Genomic DNA, 15,550 nt, shown 5'->3' on the forward strand with positions numbered 1-15,550 from the left:
TACTCTAAAAGCTCCCAGAGAATTCCAATGTCTGGCCAATGCCGTCACGGTTAAGAACCACTGCTTTACAATTTCCTAGTATGGTTATCCTATAGGTTGCTAGTTTTGTGGCATCTTCTCAGGCAGGTGTGGCTCATCAGTGCTTCTCAAACTTCCATGTGCCCGAAGCCCACCTGGACGCTGTTTAAAATTCAAATTCCCAAGCCCCATCCTTAGAAAGTCCTAGAGAATCCGGCTTGCGCAACGCCCAGGAATCTTCGTTTTCTGTTGCACGCCGTCCCAGGGTCGCAACCCGACAAATTAGCAGTGAGAGATAACAGCTGTGGGGAGATTAGGACCAACTGCGAAGGACTGGTGGAAGAAAAAGGACTACTGAGGAGACGTGAGTGTGACCAGGAGTGTGGCGCTGGGTGTGGTCAGCTCTGGGTTCCGGAAAATTCCCTCGGGGCGGGGGCGGGGGTGCTGGGGGGCATGTCTCCCCGGGGCCCGTCTCCCCGGGGCCCCGTCTCCCCGGACCCCTTATCTCCGCCGCCGCGTCCCACCTTCACGCGCCTCCTCCGAAAGCCTCTGGACCGCTCTGCTCGGCTCTCTGAGCCTCGACCAGAAGGCGCGCCGGGAGCCGCAGTGGGGAGGGGAGGGGCTGCTGGCGGAGGGGAGGGGGCGCGACGGGGGCTTCCCGGCTCCAGTCGCAGGTCGGCCGCGGGCCAGGGCGCGCGCGCTGTGGGGCCGGGTGTCCGGGCGCGGCCACGGCCTCGCCTCCTCGCGCTCGCGAGGCCGCCTCCTCACCGCGCCGCCGGCGCTGCCCGGGGGCGGGGACTCGCAGCTGCGGAGGCCGGAGACGCGGCGGCGTTGGAGGCTGCGCGGGGCGCGGAGCGGGCGGGAGCGTGAGGCCGGCGGCGGTGGGAGAGCGGCCCGGGCGGCCTGGGAGCCGGGCCTCGCAGCACCGAGCGGCCACCGGAGCCGCTGCAGGAGGTGAGTGGGCGGCGCGCGTGCTCGGCGCGCCCTTCGGCCGCACTGGCCGCCTTGCTTCTCCTTGTCCCTCCTCGGCCCCGGGCCCGCGCCCAGAGACCCCGCGCCGGGTCCCGGAAACACCCCCCGGCTTGTGCCCGGGCCTCAGCCTTTTACCGGAGTCGGCTCGGGGCCGGCCCCGCGCCTCCCCGCGCCGGAACCTCCTTCCCGGGGCCGCCCTGACCCGCCGGGTTCCGTCTCCCGGCTTGGGCTCCCCTGCGGAGGCTGGTCTGGGGCGATGCGGGGCCTTTCTTTTTGTTGTTAGCTGTGTCACGCGCGTCGGCATCCAAAGTCAAAAGCGAGCATTCTCCAAAGTCGCGCTAGTGCCTGCCGTGCGGGCGTGATTGGCACGCGGGGAGGGCGGGCTGGCCGCGCCGCTCATCTCTTCCCCCTCAGCCCCGCGCGCGCTCGGGCCGCCGCGGTGCCCAAGTTGGCAGCGGTCGCGTCCTGGCAGGTGACCGGGAGCTTGACGCCGGGTTCTCGTTCTGCGAGCCGCCAGAGCTCCTCTGAAGCCCGTCTCAGGGATGCTCCGGGTTGCCTCCTGTACCAGTATTTCCCATCTTTGGCGGCGTGGAGGATCCACAGAACTTTTGTTCTGCTGTAGGAATAGTCTTATGGGTTTCCATACTCTTTATATGTCACACCCTATTTAGTATTCTTAATGATTGTTTTTTGGTAAAACGAAACAGGCAAAATGCCTATTTTGATGAGTGTTCTTTTTAGCGGAATTTAAGAATCATTGTATTCGGCAAGTAATGGTGCTTAAGATATCCCGTTTACAAATTTGCAAAACCAGACTCGTGTGGCTTTCACGGTTTTGAGATTTCTTTTGTCTGGTTTGTGGTCTTCAAGGCCCAGTTGCCCTAAATTAGGCAAATATGGAGGGACATTCCTAGGAGCAGAGTAAGATGTCCAGTAGCCTGCTTAAATATTTAACAGCTCTAGAGTGACTCTGTTTGACTCATGGCCATGAGATTGACTCAAATTTGGCAGTTTTAGTATTTCTGAATTTTTTGTAGCGTGAGACATGAGAAGTGGAATCCCTTGTTGGTCCTTGTGGGTCTCCTAGGGCATCCCTAGCTCCTTCTACTTGTGTTAGAGAAGATTAAGCCAAGCTCATGCTATCGTGAAGAAGAGTTTTACTTTATTTGTAAATAGAAACCAGTAACTTGCTAAGGCTTGCTGTTCTTAGGTCAGAATTCAAGTTTTAAGGGGCCAGTGGTGAAAACACTGAGTTCATAGGATGTTTAAAGAAAACAGGTTAACTCTTCAAGACATATTTTGTTCTCCTGTGAAGATACCACTTTTTTTTTGTTTTTTTTTTTGTTTTTTGGTTTTTCTCAAAAATGAAAGACCAACGATGAGAGGAAGGGATGCTGGTGGGGGGGGGGTGTCAGATTTTGGGTACGTTGCCATTAGGAGCTAAGGATGCCGTCTGCTTTCTAATTGCTGGCCCTAGGTCCAGTTTTTGATGGGGGAATGAAAAGATTTTGCATTTATATAGTTTTTTTGAGGGGTGCGGCTGAAACAGCAGTGAGGATGGTTGACCATGTTAGGCCCAGGGCTACCTTCAGTCCATTTATGTGGCCACCTTCCCAGCAGGGAGGGAACTGCTGACTGTGCTGAAGATCCTGTGAATGTTGCAAGCTGGCTTTCTGCATCTGAAGCACAAAGGATAGCCAGGCAGAGCCTGGGGAAACTGCCTCTGTCGGGAAGAGTTAGAAGGTGGCCTGTCGCTTCAAGCCAGCTGTGCTGCGTGGGGAACAGGATCCCATCACGGGCGGTTTAGTGAAAGGGAGCTTGAAAGTAGTGTGGTTCCTGAAGACCAGCCCTGCTTCTAAACAGGCTTGGGGTGGCCGGGAGAGGGGGAGGCAGGAACAGGGATGAGGCCCTGTGCCTGGGGCTTTAATTCAGTTGTATTATTGTTGTTTTTATTTTTCTTTAGAAAAAAATAAGGTGCCTTAGAAAAAGATTAATTTCTTTTTTAATGACCTGGGGAATGGGAAGTAACATCTGTAATTGGGATAAGGAAAAAAAGCACTTTTTTTTGTTTAAAAACAAAAACTTGGTTAAAATTATTTTCTAAAAATTCACAGGAGTAAAAGGAACGGTCTTGATATGCTCTTGGCGTTCACCTTAACAAAGTGTGAATGTGATTTCACTTGCTCCCCCAAGATTGTCCTAGATTGTGGTTATTTTCTTTTCTAGACTTTTTCAAGTTACTGATGAAATTACATTGAAAGAGAGACTTGGCTTGAAGTTTAAGGATTATTTCCAAAATTCCCAGAGAGACTACTTTGCTTCACAAAGAAATTTCCCCCATTTTCAGAAAAAAAAATGCATACCTTCTCAGATTTTTACAACATTTTGATCTTATTTTCCTTCAAGGCTGCATTAATAGAACTTCCTCTAACTAAGGTTTTGAAGATTAATTAGTGCCTGACCGGAAGAATATATATGTAAAAATACTATATAATATGATTATAGTGATATATATTGTAGTTTGCTGTGGTTTCCAAGCTTTTTTGCTCATTCTTGTCAGTAAAAAAATTTTAACACCTAAAACGAATACAGTGTAATATGTCAGTTATATCTCAATTAAGACCAATTTTTAGCACTCCTCTTATGTGTGTTTGTTACTTAATTATAAATTATATACATGTGCTGCTGTCATCGTTTTCTTGTATCTCAAGGTTCAGTGTACACTTAGAGATGGATTCACTGTTAATCACAGTGGAGGTAAAACCCTTTTTCCTATACTCCTTGAATTTTGAGTATTTTTGGCCTGGTTCTTGTCCTGAGTACGTCATCATTGTTTTTACTTTGTGATGTGGCTCAGGTGAAGCTGACTCAGGGTGGGAAGTGTGTTCCCAGCCTTGGGCTTGTGTTCACCTCTGCTTGCGTTTATTAGCGTAGCTTTAATTTGTGCTTTCGGTAGGAATCTTAAAGCTATTCATATCCTCTGTGGGGTTTAGTTTAGTTATAATTTGTCCATCTACCTCACTGTGCGCTTGCCAAAGTCAAAGGAGTGCTTCAGGCATCTCAGAGGGCTGGTGACAGGTGACCCTTGACAGAGGGTCTTTGTGAGGTTGCAGTCAGTCAGTTCCTGCTTTTATTAGCACTATTAGTATTTCATGGTAGTATAATTAGTACGGTGTAACATAGTGTAAAATAACTAGTATATACATAATATATTTAACTTGTTATATGTAATATTTATATTACTAAAACATAGTTGCTATTCTACTTTTTGGATAAAAATAAATGTAACTTCTAGGATTTTTTCCCCAGCCAGGTGGAGCATCTTTTATACCTTCTGGAATGCATGCACCCTGCTGGTAGACAGTTGGTTCTCTCACTTTAGCCACACTCTCAATACCACAGCAGTTCCTTTCAGTTAAGTATTTACTTGGTGGCAAGTAAATGCCCTCATTTAATTTTCACACCAGCCTTAGAAGACAGACTCCAAGGTTATCCCTTTACAGATGAGCCCAGGAGGTTGGGAGGAGAAGAGGAACTGCCCCGTCAGCAAGTCAGAAATGGGTCCTCATGCTGCCCTGCATCTCCTCTCAGTTACCTGCCCAGGCTCAAGACAGGGACCTGGGTCTTCTTAGTGTCCCTGGTGGTGGGGTCCAGCACAGAAGGGAGCCTTGGAATGTATTTGAGTGAGTTCAGTGTATTTCTCTACTTCGTAATACATATATATGTTGTCATTGTTTTGTTTTAGAAGAAGCTGTAAAATACTGTGATTTAATCTGGGAATGCTACAAATACAGCTTCAAAACTTGCTAATGTTACCATTATACATCTTCCTAACATCTCAATTTTTTATTGTTACTGTTTGGCTTTTGTATTAAAGATACGCTCATTGAGGGAAAAAAAATGGTATAAAGCAAAAAAATGAAAGCTTCATTCCTCTATACATTCTGCTCCCTTACTACAACTTGTATATATCCTTCCTTATAAACATTTGCTATACATTTTCTATGGTAGAAAAATATATTGATTTACTGAGTGTATTTAAAAATTTTTTTTAACAAAAGTAGGATATGATAATTACTATTTTGTAACTTTTTTCATGTAACAGTTTGTATTTTGATCATCTGTTGCTCTGTAACAAATCATCTCCAAGCTTAAAACCATCATTTTATTATTGCTCCTGATTCTGTGGGTTGACTGGGCTGCAGTCTTTTGAGGCCCAGTTGGGCTGGAACTTCAAGATGGCTCATTCGCTATTACCAGTTTTTAAAGTATTGCCTTGGTGAATTCTTGGACAGAATTTTAATATACTAATGATTGATTTAGAAAAAAATTTTTAACGGTTTCTCTGATATCAGTGCTGTCAGAACTGGAGGGTCTAGCCCATCAAAATGCTCTCTGTCATTTATATCTGTGTAGCAGATAGATGATTCCTTATCTTTCCTCTGTGTTTTCTGTATCAGTGAGGGAGGTCCTGTAGAAGCCATGTTGCTCTGGAATTAGTGATCACTTCATTCTTATTAAAGAAGAGGTACCTTTATCCACAGGTGAACAGTGACTTTGAGATGGCCAAAGGGAGAAAAGACCCTCGACGAAGTTTCTTTAAATGGAGTCCATTTGGGGTTACTCTTTACCTCTTAGGGAGGTAAAAAGAAACCTTATTTCTCTAGGGCACACAGTAGTAGATAGGTTTAGGGACAATGTTTGCAACTGCAGATGGGAGGTGTGAGAAAATAGTAGAGTAAAATGGAAGGCCAAAGGCCATGAAAGAGCTGGGAGGAAAAAACTCAAACTCAACCTTTAAACAGTAGGGAAATACAAGTATTTCTCCAAAGATAAACAACACACCCCCTCCAACATGTCTTTCCGCTTTTTGAAAATAAATGAGTACAGCCAGAACAAGATTCACTTGTCAGACTTGTCCAGTGAGCTCTGGAGAGGACAGTGGTTCTCAACCTTGACCTGCATCAGCATCACGTGGAGGGCTTTTAAACACAGACCCCAAGTCGCTGACTTGGTAGGTCTGGGGTGGGCCAGAACATTTAAATTTCTAACATTCCAACGTGATGCTGATGCTGCTGGTCCAGGGAACACACTTTGAGAACCACTGAACTACAGCAGGTGTCTAAAGGTACAGCAAACCTTTTCTGTAAAGGGCCAGATGGCATTTTAGGTTCTGCAGGCCCTGTGGGCTATGTCACAGCTACTCACTTCTTGTAGCCCGACAGCGATAGACAATACGTAAATGAATGGGCATCGTTGTATCCCAATAAAACTTCATTTAGGGACACTGAAGTTTTAATTTCGTATATTTCAGTACTTTTCATGTCATGAAATATTATTATTCTGATTTTTTTCACTTAAAAAACTTAAAATCTGAGCTTTCAGGCAGTGTACAGAAACAGGTGGCTGGCAGGATTCGGCCGTTAGGCTGAAGTTTGCCAACTCCTGAACTAGACTAGGAGGAATTTGGGAACGCCTGCCAACGTGTAGTCTTGGTGTCTGTAGGGAAGGTGGCCCTTCTTCAGAAAATCAAGTGCTGGAAGAAGCACAGTGGAATTTGGTTCTCCTCATTCATTTTCACTCATTCACTTCAGTTTTTGGTATTTTCACTGCATAGCGCTAAACATGCACATTAATTTTTAGTTTTTCTTTTTAAAACATTTTATTGAGTATAATTGACATAGCATTAGTTTCAGGCATACAACAAAATGATTCAATATTTGTATATATTGTGAAATGCTCACCACAATGAGTCTAGTTAACATCTGTAACCACATAGTTATGAATTTTTTTTTCTTGTGATGAGAACTTTTAAGATCTACTCTCTTAGCAACTTTCAGATATGCAGTACAGTATTATTAACTACATTTACCATGCTATTAAAGGTTTTTCTTTCTAAACTGTTAGCTTCTAGAATTGGGGAAAAATTGGAGGTTGGGAAAGTGAGAGGAGGAGAACCTGTGCACTTCCTAGTAAGTTTTTTTTTTTTTTTAAGAAGATGTTGGGGGTAGGAGTTTAGTAATTTATTTATTTATTTTTGCTGTGTTGGGTCTTCGTTTCTGCGCGAGGGCCTTGTCTAGTTGTGGCAAGCGGGGGCCTCTCACTATTGCAGCCTCTCTTGTTGCGGAGCACAAGCTCCAGACGCGCAGGCTCAGTAGTTGAGGCTCACAGGCCTAGTTGTTCCGCGGCATGTGGGATCCTCCCAGACCAGGGCTCGAACCCGTGTCCCCTGCATTAGCAGGCAGATTCTCAACCACTGCGCCACCAGGGAAGCCCCTAGTAAGTTTTTAAAGCAGTTTAAGGAGAATACAATGGACTTGTCCTTTAACCCTAATGGTTTAGAGCAGGAGTTGGCAAAGTTTCCGGAAGGGAAAGATAGTAAATACTTTAACTGTTTCAGTCTTCGTAATAACCCATCTCAACTTTTCAACTCTGCCTTGTAGCTAGAAAGCAGCTGTGGGCAGTACTTCAAGGGCTGGGCATGGCTGTGTTCAGCAAACCCTTATTTACAAAACGGGCCACCAATGGCCTGTGGGCCTTGGTATGCTAACCCCTGCCTTGGAGACATTCTTGGGACGGAGTAGAATATCTCTAAACCCTCCAAAAAAATGCTGAGTGGGGCGTCCTCCAGTCTGTTGGCTTCACTATGGTGACTTCGGAACTCCGTGCAGGGCACCTCCAGCTCTGGCCCTCCGCCATCCGGGTGAAGCCAGTTCTTCTGAAAAGGAATAAAGGTGCAGCTCCCCTGCTGTTTGGAGAAGGTGTGTTGTTTCTGCAGTGATGACATTGGTCAAACAAGCCAATCCGATTTGATTGCTCCCATATATTTGCCTATATGATTTAAAACCTCTATGTGAAAATGAGGAAATGAAAAAATTATTTAACTAGGAGGTTCAAGGGGCTCATGCATTTGGCCAGTTGCCCATTTTCTTATGCTTTTTCTTTTTCTGAAAAAAGTAATTAGAGGTCTCTGTTTGCTTATAAAAATTTTTGGCTTACAAGCAAACAATAATTTTAACCAGTAGATTGAATTTTTAAAATTAAGCCAGTAGAAAGAATCTGCAGGGTTTTTTTTTTTTTTTAATGACTTTTTCAACTTACCAAGAAACTTTTAGTGCAGACACACACCACTTTCTTTCATTCCAGGGAAACCTGGAATTTCACAGAGTTCGGCTGATTTAGGTTAATCTTTTTCAGTATGTCAGGTGACTGTAATCAAATATGAGACAAAACACATTCTGAAGCCTAAATTATAACTATTAATCTGTCTGACACAGTCTGTCTCCCACCCACTTCCATCACCCTGCAGTCTACATAAATTCTAAGGTGGAGGAGAGGAAGGCGTTTGAAATGTTTGACAGCTGTAAACTCTGGCTCTGAGTTCCCGCCCTCAGTCTTCCTCAGGCTTTGGCATTTACCACCTGTGTTTGTCCCTTTGTCTTCAGCAGCAGGGTTCCTGCAGTCCTGGAAGTCCATGGTGAGGCACGTTGCAGGCCCTCCCTTCCTCTTGGCACAGCTGTGGTCGTCTTCTTACCTGGGCAGCCCTGTGTCCATTGGGAAGTCCAGGGCTCTCCTAACCATCCCTCTGGGTGGCTGCACACCGTCCGGCTGGCCAAGTGCTGGGTCACAGTGACGGGCTTCTGAGACTGTACTCAACTTCCTGGCATCTCTCTTTTGCATAATGTGGTCCTGGTCTGGGATGCCTACTGCTGCAGCGGTATCCGGAGTCAGTCCCAGGAGATGACAGTTACTGCTGCTTCAGTTGACAGCAGAGTCAAGGGAAGAATGCAGATGGCTGGTTCCTATAAAGTAGAACGATTGAGGAAGGAAAGCATTCATCACCTTTTTCTTTTTTTTTTTTTTTTTTTTCTTTTTTTTATTTTTTTTTACCTTTTTCTTATAGAACAAGAAAAAGACCAGATCTGGAAATGATTTGTTATTCATCTTTCCATCTCTAATAATGATAGTCAGCATTTATCGAGCAATTGACACTATGTGCCTGTTGTTGTTCTAAGCACTTCTCATATCTTTACTCGTCTGTTACTCACTTGAACCCTCTGAGGAAGACGGTGAGGCACAGATGGGTCCTGTGACTCCGAAGAGGTGGAACCAGGATCCGACTCTGGCCATCAGTTTCCAGAGTTTGTTCTCTTAACACTGCCCTGAGCTTCCTGGTGCTAGCACAGCACCTGTCCCCTAGTAGTTGCTCATTAAATTTTTTACTGACTGGCTAAAGGAAGGAGAATGTTAAATGATCATTTGTACACGTCCTTGAAGTGAGAGTTGAGTTATATTGTTTTCAGAGCTAAAGTATACCCACCCTGACTTACATCTGCAGGAATAACAAAAGATCGAGTGTCCCATCTAAAAGTTTATTTTTAGGGAATTAAGCATATGACAAAGATGGCCTTTCAAAGAACTAAGTAAAAATAGTTTATTCCATAAAGGATGCCCAAGGAACTGGCCAGCCATTACAAAAAAAAAAAAAAAGTTGTTTTCTTTGTATTTCCTTACTCTTTACATCAAAAAGGAATTCCAAGTAGATGAAACATTTACATAGAAATATGAAAACATAGATATGTTGAGGGGAGATATGGGTAAATGTATATATAAACTTAGAGTAGGAAATGTCTTTCTAAACATAAGCAAAATCTAGAAGCAATAAAAAGAAAAGAGTGATAAGATTAGGTTATTTTAAAAACACCACCACCAACCAAAAATTATGGGCAAAAAATTTTACAGAGAAAGGAGGAGTGGGCCCAGTTGTTCGTAATTTAAGAAGCGTCCCAGGCGATTCTGATGCTCTCTGAGGGTTAAGAGCAGCTGGAATAGAGGGATACAGCCAGTGGAGTGGGAAGAGGAGGACTTTTAATTTTACACTTCGTGTGATTTTTCTCCCCAATTGTATTTGTCTTCTTACATTTTAAAAAGTTAATGAGTAAAAAAAAAAAAAAAAATTTGTGATCAAAATCAAACAGGATGAGGCAGTAGAGACATTTTTAGCAGATCTATAAAATTTCCTAGAACTTTACTATTTCTGAGCATTAGTCTCTGTTAGTATGTACAATGTTTGCTGATATCAACTGTCAGTTGAATTTAAAACTTTTTTCCCTCTTTTGTCCCGAGAGACCAGAAGCTGGTGAAGAAGCCATCAGCCATTGGAGGCTGGACTCAGCCCTCAATTCATGGGAATTCTGGGGGTGCTTTGTTTTAGGTGATTCAACTAGATTGCTCATTCAGAGAGAGAGGATGTCTCCCAGGGACACACTTAGCTACAGGTACCATGGGGGAGAGCCAGCTTTGTCAGCTCTTCTGTGTTCTCACCTGCAGGAACTTCACCTCAAAGCTGAGTCCCTGGTAGTCTCCCTTCCCCCTCCTCCCTCACCTCCTTTTCCTCTTCCTCCATTGCTGGCCACACCTGGCATAAAAGCATATCTGTTCTGAGGGAGACTGTTTATTGTGTGTGCTGCCCTCCCTCTGATAAGGACCTTTGATCTGGCTCAGTTTGCCTTGTCCTTGCTGACCAGGGCCAGGATCCAGCCAGACCTGGCTTGGGGTTGAGGCCCGTGAGTGAAACATAGCTCCTTTCTTCTCAGCTGTATTTGTGTTCCTTTTAAGAAGCTCCATGCTCCCTGCAGCCCTTGAAGTCTTCTCCTAACTCGGCTGTGCTGCACAGATATGGCTTCAAAGGGAGAGAGAACAGTGTTCAAAGGAAGCAGAGTATAAATGCCTGTTTCTGCTGCAGGCAGGGCACCTCCGGTCCTGGCTTCACACACTTCTAGAAGGCTTTCCGGCTTTGCTCGGGAAACACTTTAACTGGGTATCTTTGGCAATTCTGTCACAGGGTAAAAAACCCTCCCTGGTTAGGAATCAGATCAAAAAGACTTTGGGGAATTATGAGAAATGGAGTCTTTCTAGTGTGATGTAGAAGCACTGTTATTTGCTATTGCTGCTTAAAGAGATGATGATTTCTCAGATCGTACTGGGAGGTAGGAACTATAATTATAGACAAGAAAACTGAAGTGTAAGAGAAATTGTTACCTGCCTGAGGTGTTGAGCCTGTGTGTGATGGGTTTCTAGGACGGTGCTTGCTCCCACAAGCCTGTCCCAGGGGTCTGGCCACACTGCCCAGGGCACACACCACTGGCTCTGGGTGGGCTACTTAACACGGTCTCCTCCACCGACAGCTTTGCATTTCAAGGAGAAGACGCCGCCAGCCCGTGTTTCGGGGCAGGACACCTTCGTGTTGGTTGTGATGACGCCTGTGGCATGCCTGGGGCGTGGTAATCCTGGTACTGAGGCCTGTGTGTTTGTTTTTATTTGGCAGATTCTCAGCCTGGTCTGTGAGATGATGGGATTGGGAAACGGGCGTCGGAGCATGAAGTCGCCGCCCCTCGTGCTGGCTGCCCTGGTGGCCTGTATCATTGTCCTGGGCTTCAACTACTGGATTGCGAGCTCCCGGAGCGTGGATCTCCAGGTGTTCTGTTTGTGTGGATGTCACAGAGTATTTAAAGCGGCTGGGCGGTGGGGTCCGAGGGGTTTGCTGTTTATCACCACCTAAGGTGTTGCATGCTGTGATGCTCGCTGCGGGGCTCTGCATGTCCCCCCACCCAGCCCCCGGCCTGACGGCACGCCAGCTCTGCTCTTGGGTGGGAGAGGACCCCCTTGTGACTTCTTAGGATTGCTGCCAGGACATGCCTCTGCTTTTCCTGTGAGTTAACAATTTTCAGCCAAGCCTTTTGGGCTGGTTCTGGGAAGACAACTTACGTTAAGTACCCTGCCCACAACCCGTTCTGGTCCTCCAGTCCACAGTCAGAATCTAAGAGTGGTGTTGGTAATGCACGTGGAGAACGGGCCTGAGAAATACGTTTTTAGAGGTACCAATCTTTATCGGCATCATTTACTGATAATAATAACTTTATCTTTCCCATTCATTGCTGCCCGTCGTGGGTCAGGCAGCGCTGAGCAGTGACAGAGACTCTCATTGACCACAGTTTAGTCAGCCTCTGAGGAGCCCGCTTCGTGACTAGGCCTCCATCTTGGTCCCCCATCCTGTTTTTGGCCTGCCCAGCCCAGGCTTAGCAAAGAATCCCTCTAACTCGTCCCTCCACCCCTGATACCTGAGCAAGGTCCTCATCCCTTATCTTTGATGTCTAGCCCTGGGCCTGCCTTTAGCAAGACTCCTGTTAGGCCAGTTTAGCAAGAATCTCCCCACCCTCTTAGTGCTTTTCCACCCACTGACCCCCTCACTCTGCTCGTTGGCTATAAATCCTCTGCTGTCCTTGCTGGGCTCAGAGTCGAGAACAGTTTCTCTCCCGACTGCAACAGTCATGACCCCTGTTGCAGTAGCCTTGAGTCAAGTTTTCCTTATCATTTTAGCAAGCGTCGGAGTAATTTTTCTTTAAGGATATATTGCATACATTGCCTTCTTTTGTACACAGACTCTCTCGGGTTGGGATTTTATGTTCCCCATTTCACAGGTGGGCAAACTAAGACTCGGAGAGGTTAAGGGCGAGGGGAGCTGGGATGCCAACCCAGTCTTTCTGATGGCAGAGCTTGAGTTCTTAGCTGTGGAAATCCATCCCCTAGGGGTGTTTTGTCCTCCTCTCATGCTTACCTCCCCCCGGTTGCAGTGCTTTTGTCTGAGCTTCCGCTGGACCCCTGTTCTCTGGGCAGATGGGGTCTTGGTGTGCAGAGAATTGAATCTGTTTTCAGAGATTGTGTCTTATAAAGAGTGCTTAAATGCTCTGTTAGTGAGGAAAAGGAACTAAATATTTGAGCACCAGCTCACTCCAGGTAAAGCATAAGCCATTTTATGTACAGGCAGACCTTGGCAATATCCCGAATTCAGTTCCAGACTGCCACAATAAAGCCAATAGCGCAATAAAACAAGTCATGTGAGTTTTTGTTTTCCCAGTGCATAAAGAGTTATATTTACACTATATGGTAGTCTGTTAAGTGTTCAATAGTGTTATGTCTAAAAAGTACACACTTAATTTAAAAATACTGCTGGGACTTCCCTGGCAGTCCAGTGGTTAAGACGTCTCGCTTCCAAACGCATGGGGTGTGGGTTCGATCCCTGGTTGGGGAACTAAGATCCCACATGCTTCGAGCCACAACCAAAAAATAAAAATACTGCTAAAAAATGGTAACCATCATCGGAGCCTTCAGGGAGTCATAGTAGTAACTTCAGTGATCATGATTGCAGATCATCATAACAAATACAATGTCCTTGCAGACGCGCATCGTGGAGCTGGAAGGCAGGGTCCGCAGGGCGGCAGCAGAGCGAGGGGCCGTGGAGATGAAAAAGAACGAGTTCCAGGGGGAGCTGGAAAAGCAGCGGGAACAGCTGGACAAAATTCAGTCCAGCCACAACTTTCAAATGGAGAGCGTCAACAAGTTATACCAGGATGAAAAGGCAAGACCTGCTTGGTTTTCCTCTTAATTCTGTTCTAAGTACCATTTATACCCTGTCGAATTCTCCTCAATGGGAGCATAAGCCGCTGTGTGTGTATGTGGTGTAGTTGCGTGGAATGAGCCTCTTGATCAAGCTTTGGATGTCTCCTCATATCGCCATTAGGCCCTGGGTGGGTTTGTTGGAAAAACTTTTGCAGTGCTGATAAATGGGAGAAATGCAAAAGAACTGTCTGAGCAGCACGTTCATCCTCCTGTTACCTTTTTTCCTTACTTTCTACAAGTATGCGTTAAGTACCTACTCTGTGCCAGGCCTGTGCCGGATGCTTGTATCTCACAGAGGAATAGCATTTGTGCCCTTGAGTATCTCACAGTGAGAGGAGATGTAGACCTCCTAATATATACTAACAAAGAAAGTAGGGGACCCAAGAGTGCTGGTTTTTAAATTTAAAAAATACCAGATCCTGCACAGATTAAAAAAGGGGCTTCCCATTAGTGAGCGTATCTAAGCTTTATGTGTCTTGCTTTTTCTGGTTTTCTTGGGACTGTGTGACTCCACTTTCCTGTTTGTCAAATTGTATAATGGTGTGAGTCACTAATACCTTCCTTTCTAAAGTGCATCAAACTCATGACTATTTATTTCCTCGCAAGATTTGACTATTTCCTACTAAAACCAAGTCCACATTCAAGATAATGGATCTCAGGATATGACCTCCTTCCAATAAATCAAACATTTCACAGAGAGAGGCACACGGATTAGTAAGAGCCAGATCTGTGTAAAGTGCTACTAGTTACCAGATAATGAATCATTTCTAGATAGGGCCTCAGACTTTTCCTATGTAACTGGTTTAAAAGGTGAGAAGTGCTTTTTTTTTTTTTTATTTGCGGAGTACTTTCTCATAGTCACAAATGTGTATTCCTTCCTTGGGAATTGTTCCAGTTTTAATGCTGTTATAGGAAAGTGCTCCCTATAACTTTATAATAAAGTGCTTTCCTATAGGAAAGGTCTCCCTTTTTCTCATGTGTGGGTGACACTATTTGTGCTCCTGAAATCCCCTTAGCTGAATAGAATGGGACCTTGCCATTTCTCACAGTGTGTACACATGCTTAACCTCCTGAAGCACGCTTTGGGAGGCTGCAGAGTTTATTCTCAGGGGATAGAGTGGGCAGAAAGTCCATCTGGGATTTGCAGGACGTACCGAGAAGGTCTCTGGCACTCTGGCCCTCTGCCCAGTTAGGAAGAAGGCCTGTGATGGGACCTGGGGAGTGTTGGGCTGGGAAAGGGGACCCAGCAGAGACCAGCAGCCTTGCCCCATTGGGCCTGGGCTGGACAGGGCAAGGTGGGAAGGACCGTATGTGCTAAGGTCTGTGACCAGCCAGAGCAAGGTTTTCCCATCTGCAGGGAGGGAGGAAAAAGGAGGATGTTTTGTGTACCTGTCTGCCTGCCTCTCCACCCCTGTGTGTATGTGTGTCATTACCTGAAAATTTGACTCTTTTTTCTGTAGGAAGAATTGTCTTTTGTTGATACTCTGATTCTCTGGTCTTCTACATTTTGTTTTTAACTTTTTTTTTTTTGAAATGGTAGTGATAGAAGATAGAAGGGCTGTTCATGTCTGCATGTGGTGTTTGGTTATTGCTTTTAACTGTCCTTGTTTTCTTAACCTCATCAGTCTCCCAAATGCCTCTGAAATTTTACTGGCTCGTGAAATCCAAAATTCTGGGAATGACTAATCTCTCTTTTCATACTCCTCCATGCTTCTGGATATTTTTGTGCATGGCACAAAGTGTGGGTGCCTGTTTGGGGTGGGGAGAAGCAAGAGCGACTGCAGAGTAATTTCTGCTCATGGGACCTTCTGCCTTGGCCTTGGTACGCCGAGGGGCTCCAGAGTCCTGTAAAACAGGTTGCAGGCAGCCGGGCTTCCCGTATCGTATGGGCGGAGTCCTCAGAGACTGCGCTGCCCAGAGCCATTTGTTCTAGCGAATTCATAGTAACACAGTCAATGAAGCTTCATCACCACAGGCAAGCCCTAGATACAGAAATGCTGGCTTATTGAGTGTAAGCTTTGGTGGGGATAAGCCTTCAGACTCGGAATTCTTTGAAATGTGATTGACCGACTGTTTCCTAAAAGCATCTGACTCTGTAGGA

The 15,550-nt window shown here is 45.6% G+C and overlaps 1 protein-coding gene across 2 annotated transcripts in view; it reads left to right on the top strand.

Annotated features, from left to right (window-relative positions):
* Positions 1-251: 251 nt before the first annotated feature.
* The window catches only part of GOLM1 (golgi membrane protein 1), a 58,619-nt gene continuing 43,320 nt past the window's right edge, over positions 252-15,550 (top strand). The window contains exons 1-3 of one of the 2 annotated variants that reach the window (XM_079926653.1): positions 252-382; positions 11,318-11,467; positions 13,229-13,408. In XM_079926653.1, coding sequence (XP_079782779.1) covers positions 11,339-11,467; positions 13,229-13,408 — 309 coding nt within the window. In that variant the 5' untranslated portion in view covers positions 252-382; positions 11,318-11,338. Of the gene's footprint in view, positions 383-708; positions 973-11,317; positions 11,468-13,228; positions 13,409-15,550 lie in introns of those variants that run through there. The other variant, XM_079926652.1, reaches the window with a different exon arrangement.

Source organism: Stenella coeruleoalba (assembly GCF_951394435.1).
Source record: "Stenella coeruleoalba genome assembly, chromosome: 7".
Taxonomy (NCBI): Eukaryota; Metazoa; Chordata; class Mammalia; order Artiodactyla; family Delphinidae; genus Stenella; species Stenella coeruleoalba.